Source organism: Sipha flava, unplaced genomic scaffold (genome assembly GCF_003268045.1).
Source record: "Sipha flava isolate LNK unplaced genomic scaffold, YSA_version1 23_pilon_pilon, whole genome shotgun sequence".
Lineage (NCBI taxonomy): Eukaryota > Metazoa > Arthropoda > Insecta > Hemiptera > Aphididae > Sipha > Sipha flava.
In genome coordinates, this window is record NW_020272884.1 from 1,289,447 (window position 1) to 1,309,129 (window position 19,683).

Genomic DNA, 19,683 nt, shown 5'->3' on the forward strand with positions numbered 1-19,683 from the left:
AGGGCCATAAGAACCACTTGGTGGTGGTCCATACGATCCACTTGGTGGTGGTCCATGTGAATCTTTGGGTGGTGGACCAAGGCTATCCTTAGGAGGTGGCCCATAAGAACCACTGGGTGGTGGTCCGTATGATCCACTTGGTGGTGGTCCGTGTGAATCTTTAGATGGAGGACCATATGAATCTTTAGGTGGTGGACCGTAAGAATCACTGGGTGGTGGTCCGTATGATCCACTTGGTGATGATCCAAAAGAATCTTTAGGAGGCGCACCATATTCTAATTTTGGTGGCCCGTATGTTCCAGAAGGTTGCCCAATAGGTGCCGGAGGTCCGTAGTTTGTATCTAGTATGAGCGGTGGTGGCTTATACAAATTACTTAAAGATTGTCCTTGGGAACTTTCATGATAAGAACTTCCGTCTTTTGGTGGACCATACTCAAGATTTAGTGAAGATGAACCTCCATATGAAGTCTCTATTGAATTACCGTTATTATAATTACAACAACCCTCTCCTTTTGATGGTGGTAGGGCTCCATATGGTGAACCACCAGATGTTTGTTCGTAACCGTTGTTTTTCTGAATATACGGAATTGATACACCCGGAATCGGTTGCCAGCCGTGATAAGAAATATGCGGTGGAGTTGGTGGGGACGGAACACCCGGTGGGCCCTTTGCATACGGAATTGATGGTACGCCATAAGAAGGACTCGGTGGTCCGGAAGGCAAACCGTACACGGGTTTTGGTGGCGGAGGAGCACCGTATTCCGGTTTCGGTGGTGGGCCGTATGAATCATGAAGCGGTGGTCCGTAATCAGGCTTCAGAGGCTTAAAACTAGGTTTGGGAGGGCCATAAGATTGTTTCGGTGGGCCGTAAGAATCTAATGGAGGCCCGTAACTGATACTCGGCGGTTTCAAATCGGACAAACCAAAAGGCTTCGATGGCCAATAATTTTGCTTGTTCCCGCCAAACGATGGGGATGGCGCGCCGTACGATTCCGACGGTACACCGAGACTAGCTTCTCGTCTGGTCGGCGACATATCGTCAGTTGCACCGGAATTTATCACAGCGTTAGTTGTGGCCATCAGCAGCAGGCCGACAAAAAACACCTGAAACAAAATAATATAAGTCAACGGATTAGTATGGAACTGAAAACCCCGCGGTAACGATGACCCGTACCGTTGATAACAATGTTAAATACGATTTACTAAACGAAACGTATAAAAAAAAAAAAAAAAACTATTGCGGGACGTATTATAACTATATAGTACATCATTAGACTTTCCCTTTAGCTCATTAAGCAATAACATGGACTGGACGAAAATAGCGTTGTCGAGATGTACGTACGATGCATCGTACTGACAATGACGCACAACATTAGAAATATATTGTTTCGACGGATGAAGAACAGCATACCGACTGTAATCAAGTGTTGTGCTTAGTAATAATGTGTTCTACGATTCATTCAAACTTTCCCCGTTTGTTTTAAACGTATTTCTAGTAAGACCGAAAGTATATATGTATATGCATATATGTATCTTTGTAAACATATATTGTATATATCGTAGAGAATAGCACACTTGAAAAAGTTCAAACTTTGAGTTTACCGTTTTCCTTTTGTTTACAACCCGTTTTATTCCTCCAGATTCGAAACAAGAACTGCTGATCACTATGAAATAAAGTGAACGTCTATAAATAATTTATTATGTGGTAAGTGTTTTCGAGTGAAACCGAAATTAAAATCACCTTGAAAACAATAGGTTTGCGTAAACGACGAAACTGTTGCGAAGAAAGGTAAACATTCGAACGAAAAAAAAAAACAAAACATACGATGAGAACTCGGTAACAATCCAAATCCCGAGCTTCGTTTTCACATAACGGTGAAAACTCTAGTTTAATTATTCATCATCGTCATCGCGGTGAGTCTTCTCGGTAGTGCAACATCGAACGTGTTTTTCTGACAAAATCCCGATAGTAATAATATTACCATCGAGTCCTGACAAAAAATGTCCGTAAATATTTTACCACCATATGCTTTGCTCAATTTTATTCTCGTCGCGCGAACGAAACCTTTTCGCCACGGTGCGCCAGTAGATACCGACGGTTTTGTTCTTCCGTCTGCATATTTTCTATCACCGAAAGTTTTTAAGTTTAAAGTTTAAACGACATTGTTACGGCGACGCCGGAGACGATATCAATATATTGACGCGCGCGAATCATCCGCGATCGACGTGATCCGCAACGGCTGACGATCGGTTTTCGCGTATTTCATCCGTTCGCCTGCACCAACGCACGTGTCTTAAACAACGCGCATCCGTAATCACGTCGAACTCGCACGATTCGTCTGCGTCGTTTGCAATTACACGGGCGTGATCCAGTTGATCCGGAGTATTTACTGAATTACCGACGACCAGGGCCGTTCAGAAGAGGGCAACGGGATCATTTTGTCCCAGACCCCATTGTTGAAATATTTTTCAGGGGGCCCTATAAAGTCTTGATATTCAATAATTAATAATAAAACCTCGATTGCATTGAGCAATTTTACACGTTGAGTGTCGGCGATTAAAGTCACGCGCATGGGAGCGTGTACCGACTTGTCCGATTACATTGAGCGATTGAATTATAAACAATATGAATTATATGCAACTATATCATGTAAGTATGTTATGTGAATTTAAACGAGCTTAATTGGTTAAGATTTGGAAAAATACGTTTGCAAGAATTTTGTTATTAACTATCTCAGTGAGTATTCTGTTTATTATATCTTATTATTATGGTCGAAGGGCCCTAAATTAATTTGCCCCTGGCCCTGAAAAACCTTGGGATGGCCCTACCGACGACTACGGCGGAAAACGTGTGTCTCACGTCGGTCGACGGAGCCAGTACGAAATCGCCTTGCCGAAACCCCGTCGGGAACTTGAAATTTTCGAAAGCTTCACAAGTTTTTCGCCGTCGAAAAGTACCAGATCGGGCCTCCGAAAACAGAACGTTCGACCGGCAGACCACGTCGAATCGACGGTAAGTCACTTGAGACATATTTTACGTTGAAAATTTTGTTTGTTGCAGGACAATAAGCTCTTAATCAAGGAGTTTCGTTGACGATCTTCTGACGACGCGATAACGATTCATCCCGATGCGTTTGCATATTTTTTTTGCATATAGTGGATTCCAAGATTCGACACGTCGCAGCGACACAACTGTTTCTTGTTTTAGCGTTCGTTGTTAACACACGTTTTTAAGTAATTTACAACTTTTAAAAGTCTCGTATATTCGTCCACCTTTTTTTTTCAATCCACTACAGATTAATCACCCCACTTTTAGAGGTATATCTTTCCAAATATTGTCTTTTGAAATAATGCTTTTATAACTTGAACAAATTTTTTTCGCATTACTTGGATAAGAATTTCACTCAGATGACATATTCTGCTAGAAAACTTACAAATTAGCAATGGTCCTCGTGATGTGTAGTGCAGTAGTAATTTATTCGATCGTAATTTCGGTCATCGCGACTTGTCGCGTCTTACAAACGAGAATATACCATTTTCGTAAAAACACATATTGGTGACTTATCGAACCTAGAAAACCGTGCTTTTTAACGGTCGTCGCCAATATTGACCGTTCGGGGACGATTTTTCAATTTTTTTTTTTTTTGATTTATCGTATTACCACTCATCGGAAACTTACAAAAAAAAAAAAAAAATGTACGGAGCAACATGCTTCCATGTAGACATGCAATGTACCTATTTATATACGTATGAATTTTCATTATTATTCTTCCAATGAGTCGACGAAAGATTGGGAAAAATCATATTCTGTGTGAAATAACAACGTGTGCTGCGATGAAGAAAAAAGAAAATGAGCGTTCGCGATATTGTACAGCCAAATAACAATAATAATAACCAGTGGATATTTCCAACTCATCGCGCATTAATAATGCTCTGTATTATAAACGCACACGTCATAACGCATAGCCGCAGGCCAATGATTCAGTATTCGGGTATCCGAATCACGTAAACGGCCCCGACGAGAGTTGACTAAACGTCATCGATTGTGCCGCGCGACATGGTCGTCGGGGAAGGGGTGGAGAGAGGGAATTCGCTCGTAATAAATAATAACGACGATGAATACGACAATGACGATAACAATGAGTGAAATGAAATAACGGATGGAAATAATGTTTACGTTTTTAAACTGTGCGCACCGCGACGGACGCCGGTTTTCGATACAATAATGACTCGCGCGCGCGCGCGCATGCATTCGGCCGACGGAGACGTTGTTACAATGCGAGACTCACTACCAAACACAAAACGACATGATAACAATAATAATAATAGAGGTAATAATAGTAATATTGGTAATAGTATACGGTGTTGCGGCAAACAAGTCGATTAGCAATGGTTTGAACGGTATAGGATCCGCCGAAAATCATTGTGACGGTGGTCGGTCGTTAATTTCGTCGCAGTCGATTGTAAAACGGCCGCGAAAACACAAATGATGCCCTACGCGGCACAACGGCGAAGGTACCGTTGCTTTTGTGATACGCGTACGGAGGATAAATATTATGCGCGTAAACAATATATTACAACAAGTGGCCCGTCGTTGGATGGGAAAAAATTTGGTTTTTTTTTTTTTTTTTTGTTTTCTGCGATGAATACGTTTTCGCAATTAAACAAACGGTAAACACGTGCGCGAACGACACTGTCCGCGAATCATTCACCAATGGTGAATTTAAAAACTGATTTTTTTGTACTGGAAACAACTGGAAATGTGCACTTTACGATTCGTTGCCCCGAGTGCGGAATTACAAAATATATATATATTTTCAATTATTTTCAATGGATTTAATGTGTTTTATCAGACATTCACACGTAGAATCACTCAAGCTAATTGTATGAAGTACAAAGTTCACAACGGAAAAAAAAATCATTTTTAGGTTTCATGAAATTGATTTTATTTTGTTTGAAATTGGTTTGAATTTAATGTGTTCATTTCGTTTCTTAGCTTTCTGATTATGTTTTATTCATTCGTCTTAGCGCGCCACATTATATAACCACGGACTAGATGTAATTTGGTTTCATCTATTCTGTGATATGACTATATAGTTTTACAAAACTATACAGGCATGACGTAGTCATACGAAAACGACGATTGTGCACTGTGGTTATTGGCTATGATCCCGTTAACGCTGTTGTTGTCGCGATGTTTCATCGACCTTTTCACAGCAAATATGATCGATTGGTTGCGAAAGCAAAAAAAAAGAATTTATAGTTCTACGAATATTCTGTTTCGAAATTAGGTAACCGTCAGAGGATATTATAAATACAATGTGCGTATACGATTGTTTATACTGATCGGAAATCAGTCCGATCTTTTCAATTCCATTATTCCGTTCTTTGTGACCAAGGATATTGTACTTTATGGAAGTTATTTATTTTCCCGAATTCTTCCGCAAAGTTTTAGCAGAATAATTCTTGAAACCCAGTAAGGGCATACGTACGAAATAGTATACTTGTACGACCATGTAATAAAATCACTTGGTTAAAAAAAATCCTATTTTGGAATAAACAGAGTTCCGATTGGAATCGTTAACCATACCGTTCATAATACCGGATACCGAGCTTGCACCAGATAAGTCAATACATTTAGTCAATTTATTCCTTATGCCGGTCTGATCTACGCGAAAGTTTGCGCAGTACCGTTCCATTATATATGATTACAATATGCGTTCAAAGATGAACACATAGACTAATTCAAGTTGATTTTCTTTAAATTCTTTAACTAACCAATTGTTATTCGTATTATTTGTTTATTAGCCATTGTTAACATTCATAACTGAACTAACTGCAGTAGAATTGTTTTCAAATGTACAAAGTTATAAATATATATTACAAATTACATTGCGATAAAAAATCTAAAAAGCAGATAACTGTTAGAAAATTAACATAAAAAAAGTAAATAAGAAGTTATAATTCAAACTTTAAATAAATAAGTAGAGCATAATAAATATAACAGTATAAAATATAAATAATATTTAAAGTTTTGATGCCATAATTATAATTTCCTATTAAATAAACAAATTATACAAACGGCAAAAGAAAACAATTTTTCTACTGGAACTGACAAACAAAGATCAGTATTATTATTCAATAAATAATTATCCAACAACTGGATAATTATCGAAACATCAAAGCGCTATATTTTTACCATTAAAAATTTGCATTAGTTGTAATTCAATACCTTTTTAAGAAGTATCTACAAAAGAGATTTTTAAACCGGGTCAGACCTTGGTCAGCCTAGCACTAACTATGGTTAATAAAAACATTTTTTTAACTAACTGTTATTAAATTTAACTGAACATATTTCAATATCTCGTTGCACCATTATTTTTAATTGTAAGTTCCAATGTTTTTCGTCGAATGACGACGCATATGTTTTTTCAATTAAATGTTTTGACGGCTGATTATAGGAGCGTATAACCTAGAATGGAAACTAAACCAGAAAAGAACGGGTGTATAGTGGATTATGGAAGTTTGTGGATACTTTTTGTTCGTTGATTTGTTCCGAGAAGAGATTAATTTTACCGCAATCGATTTAAATATAAATTGAAGTACTAATTTTGGTAGTAATTTTGAGACAGTCTGGTCCGGACAGGGAAAAAACCATCACTGATAGATCGGTACTATCGTATTTTTTAATATCAAATTGTATCGATATATCAAAGCAAAATATCGATATTTGATAACATCGACGTGTCAATCCTACGCGCAGACGCCGAACGTGATCCCGGTCACGGTGGTGGGGTAGTGTTTCGGTTGCTCGGCTGCGTTTGTAACGCGACTCTAAACAAAACCGAACGCAGCCCATTCGCTCTCATGTATTCCAATCGATCTGGCGCGTGGCCGGGATCCCGTGCGAGAGCATACACGGACCGCAGCCGCGTGCCGCGTATCACATCACGCGACGTAACACGAGCGCACGGCAATAACAATAACAATTATAATATAAAACGGCAGCGGGTCCGCTATTGTAAAGAACAACTTTTAGTTTTTTTTTTTTTATTTTCGATGCAAGAAAACAAAACACGCGCCCGAGTAAACGTTGTTGGACGACGACTCGTGCGCACTTGAAACGAGAGAAAACGCGCGACCGCCGTCGTAATAGGAACGCGATTTACATATCGTCGTTATCCTACGCTCGCGGTACACTGCGCGCAAGCAATTAGACTTGCGCGGGGGAACGCGAAAACAATTTTCTTACCGTTGTCTTGCGGCAATGGATTTCTATTCGAATCGGCAACCGGCCAGCGCGCGCGCGCACGGTCGAAAAAAAAAACAAAACGTAGTACTGTACTTCTGTCCAATGAAAGTGCATCACTCTCGTGTACGATCATCGCAGTCGGTTTATTTCGACGGGCTGACGCGATGCATTTCCGTAACGTCGAGAAACGATCGAATTTCGGATAAAACGCGTTATGACGATTTCGATGAGTGATCGGCTGCGCTCGTGAACGGCATTGCATTCGTATTGCACAGTTGATCACGCGTCTCCGTTTTCGACGACGCGAAAATCTTGTTTTCGCATCGAGTGCAAACAGCACGTTAATCGCGTTAACGGGTGGTGACCACGGCGGCGGAATTAATTCGAGTAAAATTATAAAAAAAAAATCACCAAAACGAGACGACTAACTGGATTAATAACGCGCTTACCGCAGTCCAAACGGTTTCAACAAGTCGTTACAATTATAAAAATTAAACTATTAAAACGTTTGCATTGCGGACGCGAAAACCGGTTGAACACGCTCGCACCGGAATAATTGGCCGGCGACAGTCGTAATCGCAGTGTTTACCGCGATCGAAATCGGACGATGACCATTGTCCCGGGCGTAATTTGAAATTATAATGATACCAAAATTACTAGATATTATACATACCGTGTGCGAATTTCTTTAGGTATATTATTTTGGGCGCGCCGTGCCAAATACTAGTCGAAAACATATTACGAACGTCACGTGCAATATCATTTTCGTAGCTTAAACCGAGGAATGTTGGTGAAATATTTCAATAACGTTTATAAATATTTTAACATTTTAAAAAAATTAAGATTATTTTTTTGAACTCAAAGGTGATGGTTTTTAATAAATTATAATATCTTAGATTTAACGAAAAATCAGATGCAGTTATCACTACAAATGAAACAATATTCTCAAATGACGATATATACAACGAATCAAAAATAAGTAAATAAACATTTTATTATTTTTTATATTTGTTAAATAAAATCGAAAATTGAAAAAATTACTAAACAAAATGTACTTATCAATAACTTAACACATCAATAATCTCCCGAAAAAATACGGTGTTTCTTAAATATTGAAAGGCTCCAGAAATACCCAGATTCCTATATTTTCTACGAATTACCCGTTGTATAAATGAGTTTTGACAGTTCTTTAAAACGTTATACGTTAAATGTTTACGTTTTTATTTTCTAAGTCATAACTATTACGACATTTAATTCATTTTTACACATTTTATTGATCGCACACTTGAAGTTTAATTTTTAATTTTTTTATGAAATAATATACCTCCCAAAGTTTTATTTCGTGTCTAATAAATTTAAAAAAAAAAATGTATTTGTGTTCGCGTGTGCACAATTTACAGTTATAATTATAATAGAAACATCGAGTGCGGTGAAAATAACTTTTTTTTTTTAATATTTCAAAAGTGCGTACATTGATTTAAACCACTGCACTAGTCATAAAATTATTCGCTTCGGTACAAACTGATTCCCGACGCACGTATAATAATGATTATTATAGAATCGTCGGAAGATGAATAATAATCGTGCGGATAACATCTTACGTCGTCGGCTTCAGCGGAGAAAAATATGAAACGTAAAACGACTCGTTAGCATCGCCGCATGAACCGAATACACGTATCTGATACAATGTTTCTAAGCCGTTTCAATAGGACACGACGTTCAATATTACTATTATCATGGTGTGCGCGAGACACGCAGTCTGACGGATCTATTTAAAAACCGTCCAATTATAGCAGTTCGCGTATTCCGTCGGCTGTTGTTTTTTCTTATTCTTCTTCTTCTTCTTACACACGCCGATGGTGACCTCTCTTACACCGAAATAACGACAAATCTCTCTAGTCTAAAAGGTTTCATGCGTGTCTTTCACGTGACCCGTGAATACGATTTTAAGTGGTTAACGAGATACGCCGCGACGCAGCGCATTATTCCGGTCAATTAAAAGGCTACATCGTTATGCGGAGCCAGTGGCGTATCCCGAATTTTTTTTTGGGGGAATCAGAAAAAATGAACATTACATTTTTTTGAATGCTATGTGTTTTTATTATAATCAATAGACAATAAGCATACATTAAAAATTTTCGGGGAGGTATAACCCCCTTATCCTCCCCCTAGTTACGCCACTGTGCGGAGCTATCGTTTTATATTCCGTTTCAGCGATCGACAAAAATCAGGAAACCTATTCGAACTTCGACGAATCTCCCCCTCTCCCAGGCAAAACGAACGTCGATAACTACTATGGAATAAAAAACAAATGACAGCTGATTCCAGACGCATACGAAACACTTACCGTGTACTTAGCACGTTCGTTTCGGAAATAATGAAAACGTTTCCGTTCAAATTCAACGCGCGTAATATTATATTTGGTTCGAACGATCGACAACATTTAAACGCGTTACGTTTCAAAAACTTTTCGAGTCCCCAGCGATATACATCACGAACAGAAATCGTTTCGAATAACCGTTTTCACGGGTAAACCGTAAGGATCGACGACGGTGCGGTGAATACCGTTCGAAACGTTTTGCGCTGCACCCGAGTTTTTCATCGAGTGAGACCGATCCGCGCGCGATTACGGAAAATCGGTCAAACGTCGCGAGCATCCGACAAGAAAATCCGTCCCCATGCGCGTTTTACAACCGTCGATGATTGTTACGTGTCGTATCGGTACGTGTGTCTCACGGTTCTTGGTGTTTAGATTTCGAATATTCGATTTCAGAAGTACGCTGGAAAACGTAAAATTTCATACTATGTATATTATACATGCTCGTTGTCGCGTTAATTGCACCGAGCGCTTGTGTTAGAAACGTGACCGTCCGATCAACATAATCGATAAACGAACAACCCTATATCGCGCCTCGACGTAACCTCTGACGGAAACGAATATGTATTATACCGTCTTGGTTCTTCTGGATAGAACATATCGTATTGGTCCGTTTCGCTTTGTGTCCGAACGTCGAAACGACCTTTTCGATCCACCACCGTCGACGCGACTTCGTACGGGCATTGCGACAACGTCGACGCAATAGCGAAAGCTGCTGCTGCAAAAAACGGTTTCGTCTGCCGTTGTCGCACCGCCATAACGGCCGTTCGCTGAGCATGTAGCGCGTGCACGGGCGGAGAGTCGCGCGATCGCGTTTACACCCGTAACAACGCGACGGATTCGGGCGCACGCGTGGAACGATTGTCGTCGAGAGCGCCAGGTGTTTGTCGTGAACGACCGCGGTTATCCGATGAGGCGGCATGCGAACCGGGCTCGAACTGACCGCGTGTGGGTAGCTCGGGTTGGTAATGGGTACGTAGTTGACCGAGTTCTAACATAGAAAATCCCGACGCCAAGGTCTAAAAAAATGTCGAATTTATGTCATGCGATCTTCAGGTGTAAGTTACTGGTTCGAAATGCGGTCACGACCGTAGTGCTGGGCGGCTGAGAAAATCATTCGATTTATTACGAAAACAATATCCTTCCGATCGAGTGTAGGACGTGATCTCTCGATAAGTCTACGGACGCTACGAAACGCGTGCAATAAATACCGCTGTCGTTGCGGCCAATTCAACGCTAGTGGATATCGCTATAATAACAGTGATTGTGCGAAACTATTTATTTTTTTTTTCTCGTAGTATACTTTTATCCGAACGCCGTATGTTGTTTCGTATTCGCGGATGACATTCTATTGTGGGCGAAATAAGAAACTCGCGATTTTCGCCGTCGCGTCCATGACCCCGGGCAAAGTTTTACAGCAATAATAACAGCTGCACCACTGCCGGTAGAGAGTTTACCGTGCACGTGCGATTCTAACTTCACTTATACGTGTGCAGTAAATCTCGGACGTTGATATTTTTTCAAAGTCCGAAACTTTGTGTGATTTCGCGCTTTCGAAAACGGATTTCGGATTATTGTTATATATTGATTATATATTGCGATTATGTTTCAACAGGATCAAGTATTAACAATTAACTGTGCATATTTAAAACTACGTGAATTCTGAGTATACGGGTATTTTAGAAAATCCGTACGTGATGCTTGTGACTATACATATCGACTCATTGGAAACGTACACACGCTGCCGTTCTTTTTTACATATATTACAAATATTATCTAGCACACACGCGCACATACACGCTCAAGTCATAATATTATGCGGACAAATATAGGACAACTGAAACAATACTGTATATCACGTTTCTTGTAAATTTTTTATTTTCTTATATCATCCGATAGCATGATGCATTAGTGATATCATATCCGGGATATACGCAGTACGTTACACTGGTACATCAAATGTTTTCAATTTTACAATAAATATGGAAAATAATTATAAATTAACATTCACGAAAAAAATGTATTTTTGTTTTGTTCCTCGTAAAGCCTACAAACTTACGGACTAGAAAAAAAACTGTCAAACAGACAAGTGCGTAGTAAGTAAATAACAATACATCATAATATAGCCGTTAATGCTAATATCGTCGTGAAGAAAAAAAAATGTTCAAAAATAAAATTGTGAAAGTTTCTCGAGACGTTTTCAAACCGTTTAGACGTTGTTGTCGAACGCACAACCATTGATGTCTCATGGTCACTTTCGAGCCTACATTGGCGTCATCATCGTTTTTGGCTACTTAAAAACGGCCCTGCAACACATGACAAGTCGGTCGGACAAAAGTAAGGAAAAAAATCACGGCAACTCCGTGAGGAATAGAAATATTTCGAAGAAATCGTTTCCCGGGACTTATTTATTTTTAGTATGGTTTTTCTTTCTCTATTCCTTCTTTTATTTAAGGTCAGCAAAAGAAAACTATCACCTACACGGTTATCGGCCATTCTTCGCGTCCCTCGACGCCATCCCGTTTACACACGTTCGCCCTCGGGGGATGACCTCTCACGTGTTTCCCGCCACCGACATACACGTATACGTGTACATAACTGAACGTTACCGCACTATACAATCGGTGCTCTCCGGTCCGTCAATTACTTTTCACCATACGATAAATAATACATTTCTTCCGCAACCCCGTAAAATCCCGAGACGACGCTCATGGCACGAAGTTACGGCAACAATGTGCCATGCGAATGTCCCAGGCTCTAAATATAGCGAACGGTCAATGGATCCGTAAATCGCGGTGGATGATGTTTAGTTTGAAATATCGCACGCACACCATACATATAAAATGAACACCCTATTTCATCCCGAAGCATATCATGTAAATCGACGTGCATAAGAAACGTAATACTTTTAGTATTTTAACATTGTCAAGAGCGGCGTTATTAATAATGACATTGCTTTACAAACTCGCTGTTTTATTTGTTTTAATTTCACCTTTATGACGAACCGCAAAGGAAATCCGTATGTGTTTTCGAATAAATATTAGTGCACGTTTGTACATACCTACTAAGAAAACATGCAGCACTATATTCACGTTAAATATGGAAAAAGTCCAGGATGAGGTTGAACCGCTTTGATGCTTCCTCGGATTACTACTGCGTGCTTTATAATGCGTTTATGTTATATCTATTAGCGACGTGATCGAGAATTTTATTAGTGATCACGTCCTGGTTTGTCGGTTTCCTGATTTCTTATGTAAAATATCAAGACTCTCGTTCAAACAGAAGTCAAAAGACGTACTTATTTTGTTATTTCATCTCACCTACATTCATCTCGTTAAAAAACTCAACACTCGTTCGATAACTTTATTCGATAACCAAAATGATTTTCTATGAGCTCCGGTCCTGAAAACGATTTGAAAATTTTTCTCGACGCTCACTGGCAGTTTACGACGGGAGACACGCGCGTGTAACTCATGTACCATTCCAAGATGCTCGGACCTACACGCGTAATTAGTGCACGGGCTTACAAGCGTATGTAAAAGCGAAATTATATTAATTGCTCCGACATTTAATCGCACAGATGTACACAAAACATAGGAACGACGTCAACGGTGGCAACAGGACGACCACGTGTTCCAATTGTTCGGAATAATTAGTTCACGAAATTATTTACGTGTCGATTTGTGTTGCACTACGGTACGTGCGGCTGATTGCGTTTCGCTTTCCGTATACATGTATATAATACGTGTATAAACATGCATTATTGTGGTGGTCGAATGCTTGGACTCGGCAGGCAAGATAAATATATAATAATACGGTTGTTTGGTTGACGAGGTCCGGAGGATTAAATATACCGAAGCATCAATTTAACGACTTGGAACGCGAGCACATCATTATAATAATATTGGTTTGCACTTGGGGCACTTTTTTTTTTACAAAAAAATAAAAATTTTGATCCCATCCACCAAACGTGTTTCGATTTCGCAATGATGGTTTTTTTTATTTTCATTTTCTGGAATATAATTTTCGGGCTATAAATCTGTGTGAAATTATTCATGTGTTAAACGTCTAATTGAAACGAAAATCATATTTAAAATGTGTTGTCTTTCGATTTTTTGAATTGTTTTTCCTCGAAGAAGGGAAAAATAGAAAATTAGAAAATAATTTCAACGAATGAGTAGTTATTTTTTTTAAATAAAATTATTACATATTTTATACATCATATCTTAAAAAGTATATAATTATTTTTATCGAAAACTATTTACTGAATATTGTCCTTTGTATGTTATGAAACATGGTTTAACTGATAAATTAACTGTACAACTAACCACAGATTATAACCATGACCATGAATAAAAACGATTTATTATAAAATTAATCATTGTTTGTTTATTTAGTTTTTAATTTTTAGGAGTGCAACATTTTTGTTCAAAATTGTTTCAATAATATTAGTCACATAGCTTTATGTTTATCATAATTTAATTTCCGTTTTAAATCAAATGCATGCAAATATTCTTCAACTATATGGTCAGTTAAAATGACGGTAATACAAAATAAAATATTAAACGTATATAAATATCACTATTATTACGTACATAATTATTCACTCATAGTTGTAATTCAAACACGATAATCTGTGATCATTTTCAGTTTTTTGTATTGTTTTGATTTATTATTTTTTACTAATAATTTGTACTATACTTTTAAAGTGTTTGAAAATTCGTATCAGTATGTTTATACTGCGTTCACGTTAAATAAATTAACTAACCAAATTAGTTAATTTATCGATACACTGGTTAAACTTAATAAATTACTGACTAACTCGTTACTGGAGATACAATCTGAATTCTCACCAACAATCCACCCATAAAGTACCTGAACAAACATTTCACGATTATTCAAAATAACAAAATATTCAACGACCTACGTTCGATAATATTCGCAATATTACACATGCACACACATTACATTACAGTCTATACCGAATATTAGAAATCTATGTACCATACATTGTGTTTGGAGACGAGAGTATAACCAATATGAAAATACTTGTTAGCACTGAGTGTAATAATTACATGTGTTTTTATTATTTTTTATTAATAATAGTCGTAAACTCGCCCATTCATTCATGTCGTTATACGAATACGTTTCAATTTGCAGCCCGTGAAAATGCGTCTGTGGGAAGACGGATGCGTGTAATTTTGAATAAAACTATCATTGCAGTTCTAAGAGAAATTCACTGTAAACAGCTATTACAATATGCAAAAATCGAATAAGCTGATAAAAAATATTATATGTATTTACTGTTAAATTGGTAAAAATAAAAAATTAGCTTTTTTTTTGTGCTCTGAATTTTATTCATTTTTCGTCACACATAAAGAACGTTTAATTTTTAATATGTATGCTATTAAAAACCACCACACCTATCTACTCTCGCTGCCGCGCGGTGTCGTTATCGTGGTGTAATTATACTGTTAGAGTTAATGATTTCCGCTCATATTGCTTAATTTAAAACTTTGTCGGTTGGTGCAAAATATATGATCGAATCGATTACGTTTTTTAAGACGCGTGATTTTCAAAACAGCTTTTATTTTCTGCTGTCAGATGTTGATGTGCTAAAACGACATTTAACACTATATTATACGCCCGAATTCAAGTGACATGTTAAATAGATCGTCATAATTGTCTCTTCGGTGATGTATCACATTATAACGCGGTATTCAATATTTTGAAAATCACACCCAAACAATGTCATATACTTACTGAACATCAATCACAAAACGGGTTTTGCGGTTGATGGAAACATCTGGAATAGCGGTCGAATCGTTTGAATGTATTTTTATATAACACAATATTATAAAATAAAATACTTAACTCACACAATACAAAATGATGTTAGTAACCTAATTTTATTTATTTTTATATAATTTATCATTATTCATAACGAACCTGGTCAAAATTGTGTATTTAACAACTATATAAACATACAATAGGCTTATTATATTTATTCTTTTTAAATGGGGTTCTGGAAAATTGTAATGATTATTATAATGCTAACGCTAAATGCCCGCATCATCTTAAGAAAATTTACTTTTTATCTATTGTATGGTAATACGTACATTTTAAATATTAATATACCATTTTAAATTAAACATAATATGCGTCTCTTTTTCTTCGTAACAAAAAAAAAAAAAAAAGGAAGCTAAGAGGTAGTTAACCGAGATTTTTTTAAATTTAAACAAGATACATCTATAAAAGTTGCTTAGTATCACTGCTCAGATTTGGGTATACGAACAAAATATGCACAGTAAATAAATAAAAGTACGAATTACATTCGCTTTTTTTTTTTTATTTATTCGCATAAATAAATACGCTACTTACGTGTATACATGTACACCGGTTTAAAACTTATCAAGCCAATTAGGCTAAAACCGAAACGTTATAAATTACATTATTCATGGGCCAATTGTAGGACATAGAACACAGAGAATCCGTCACACCTACGGGCGATCGGCTATCTTCTAATGCTTTAAAGTTCGACACAGTTTGAACGAGTGATCTTTTTTTTTTTTTTTTGCAAACAAAACCGTATTACTCGTATCAGCTTTCTATTCCACTCGATCGTCGGTGTGTTATTATTCACCAACCCGGTCCGGTACGGATACACATTCCGGCGGCAGTCGCACACCTTCTGGTGAATTCGCGCCCCGAGGTGACCAAAAACGTCGACGACCGACCATTAATTATACCTGCGTGCACAACAATAATAACATGAGATCGATACACATATGCCTGTAACGACATAAGAACGAGTTTTGCTGTGCACGTACACACATATATATATATATATATATATATATATATATGTATGAATAGGCGCAGAGTTGTGATTTTTCAACTGGAAAACCGGAAGAACGTGACCTGACTGTGCGCAGCGTGCGCCGGAAGTATATATCCGACCGGGGGATCGGAAAGCAGGGTTGCCAACCCCGATTGTTGATTATTTTATGAATGGCAAATTACAGGAAACGAAATGGAAAACAACGAGACGGAAAAAAATAGAAAAATATTAAAAAAAAATAAAATAAAAATCAAGAGAAAAGAAAGGACAATAAAAAAAAAGAATGAAAAAAAGAATCCACCACTCTTATTCCACATGCTACTCGGCATCTCCGGTTAATGTGACAAACTTTCGGCCGGACGAAGGTAACAAAGCCAACGATTGTGATTGTATGTTTTCTAACGAGGCGTATGTTCATCTCACATTCTGCTATTATCGTCACATACGCAAAGGCACCTTTGTGAGATCGATACTATTGTTTGTATCGACACGCTAATTTTCGATTTTTAAGCCAAGTTACCTTTGAAACACTACCGTTTTTTTCTTTTTCTTTTTGCGATCAAACTGATTTCCAGGCAAGAGACCGTTTAAGTTATTACCGTATTAGATTTTACAAGCGCACTTGTCTAAACAGTTTCATGTTAGAACTATGAATTGCATGTACCGAAAATTTAACAATTATTGTTATTGTATATTTTGCGAATGCGGTACATAGCAAAAACATGGAGAAGTGTACAAGGAATCTTTTAAAACATCCACTAAGAAACTACAAATCATAAACCTCGCACATGTATGTGTATAGTATTACTCTTAACAGTTAATACGTTTCATTTGTTATAGAACAATCAATACCGTATCACTTTGAAGTTCACAACTTGACGAGCCCTTCACACAAGTATAGTCCTAAAATATTTAGAAAACAGAGTTACGAGAGTATTTTTATTTACTCGCAAGTGGTAAGGATGAAATATTATAATGAGTGCACTAGTAATTGTTTCGTAAGTTTGTCAACTGAAACTGCGAATCGTTTAATTCGACCAAGCCCTACAAGTCAGATAAATAGTATAGTAGTCGATTCAATTCTTTGTATCTTTCAGCTCCACGGGGAGTCATTGAAAGCTATTAATAATATTAATCTTGATTGTTTTTACAAGTATGTAATCTTGTTATAGTCTTTAATACTCACTACAACTTTTGCAAGGGAAAATTTAAAACTTTAAAGATTACGAGGATAATAGTTGGATAATTCCAAAGTGCATTATAATGAGAATGTTATAATCTTTAAATTTTAAAATAAGCAACTAGGACATCTTATGAAAAAATAACATGCCATAACAGTTATTTGTTTTGTAACATCATGTGGACATTGAACAAATTTAAATTTGAATTAACCATTAAAATTGATCGGAATAACCGTAACAAACACAATATATTATTTCCTTTTATCAGTATTGAATTTTGATTTGTTATATTAATACATGCACTTAGATATTTTTAAATAACCTTATCCGATACTGTCGTTATTATTTTAATGAGTTTCTGTACAATCGTTTGTCAACAGACTCAATTACCTACGATGGTAGCACATTAGTGTACACATATCATTATAATGGGATAAGTCACGCTCGAAGGCGGAAATGAGATTTGTATATAATTAAGAAAATATTCCATTTTAGTTGCATTAGTATTAATAAAGATAAGCATATCTGAATTGTTATTATAGTGCTTAATTTTTACTCTCAAACTTCCATGCCAAATGTTAGTGCTAAAAAAAACTTCTCAAAGTTTTATCAACAAAATATATAAAAATTAAGTACCCTCAGAAGGAATAAATTACGGTAAGAATAATAACATACCAAATTACAGTATGAAAGTAATGGTAATGGGCGATTATTTTTTTATATTTCCGATAGTTGCAGTTGAACCTAAACGGAAGCTTTTTTTTTTTGAATATCATATCACATACCATCGTGAAAAAAAATTTGGAACCTAATTAGTTAAATATTGAACGCGGAAAATTGGTACTATAAAAAATCAATTTATAACGAAAAAAACTCCTACACAGATTTGTTGTATAAATGAAAAAATCAACGGTGTCAAATTGTATATATTCGTTCTTAAAATAATTGAATCTACTGCACCGGTAAACAGCTGCAGCCAGGTGCTATAGAAATTGTGACAACTCGATATTTATTTCGTTCTCAAAAGATTCTTTTGAACGATTTCATCTGTCGAATCGATACTGCGCGTGACGTTTGAAAAACAAAAAAACCTACTACCCCCACGACTCAGTGCACTCGACTACTTTTGTTGAGCTGCCGTTATCCATTTTTATTTATTTATTTATTTATTTTTTTTTAATAATTCATGTGAAAAATAAAGTGTAAACCTATGTAAATCATTTTTGATAATATGACCGTTAATCATGCACCGCTACCGTTAGACGTGCGTATTTACTGCATGTTGAACTGTTCAAAAAATTAAGACGTTTCAAATGTGTGGCGAAGTTGAGATGTGAATTCGGTACAGTCGCACCGAATAAATGTAAATTTACGGAAATGTTTTCGTTATACGTAAATTCGAGGTAACCCTCGTTTTAAATGTTTCTAAAAGCACACTAAAATTTGTTCTGGCGGGCCTTTCCAACCGTAAACACTTGAAATTGTCAAAAAAACATATACTAAGTCGTGCGTACATTTTACGGTGAATCGGGGACCGTGTGGGGTGGGAAATAATTGTCAAAACGTTTTACCTGTGTCGATTGGAAATCCATGACGTATCCTACGGTGCGCGTGATGCGAAGGCGGTACCGAAATCTCCCGTGCCGTGGGCGGCCGATGAAAGGATGAAAAACAACTGCGGTACGGAAATCGGAAACCCGTACGGGTGAGAATTAAAAAAAAAATAAAAATACAACCCCGTAAAACGAAAAACTGTTGGACGGAAAATCAGTAATCACGATTACCGCACCGTCGCGGAAGCACGGAGTTCACCGGAATGAAAACAAAAATGCGGTTGCGCGCGGTTGGTCATCGCGCGGTCAAAGACTAAATGAACCGGACCCGACGATCGTGACGGGTATTTATACCACGGCCACGGTAAAGGTACGGGCCCGCCGGCGGTCGCGGACGACACGGCGGACACGGGTGGGAGCGGACGTAAACGGTTCGGTGCTCATCGGTGGCGAGGGGCGGGGGAGTCCGTCTCTTGGCG

General features: G+C 37.4%; 1 protein-coding gene across 1 annotated transcript in view; it reads right to left on the reverse strand.

Annotated features, from left to right (window-relative positions):
- The window catches only part of LOC112684020 (extensin-2-like), a 22,248-nt gene extending 2,731 nt beyond the window's left edge, over positions 1-19,517 (reverse strand). The window contains exons 1-2 of the mRNA XM_025555312.1: positions 19,223-19,517; positions 1-1,104 (exon numbers count right to left, since the gene is read on the reverse strand). The exon at positions 1-1,104 is cut by the window's left edge and continues 1 nt beyond it. Coding sequence (XP_025411097.1) covers positions 1-1,104; positions 19,223-19,243 — 1,125 coding nt within the window. The 5' untranslated portion in view covers positions 19,244-19,517. The remainder of the gene's footprint in view (positions 1,105-19,222) is intronic.
- Positions 19,518-19,683: the final 166 nt, after the last annotated feature.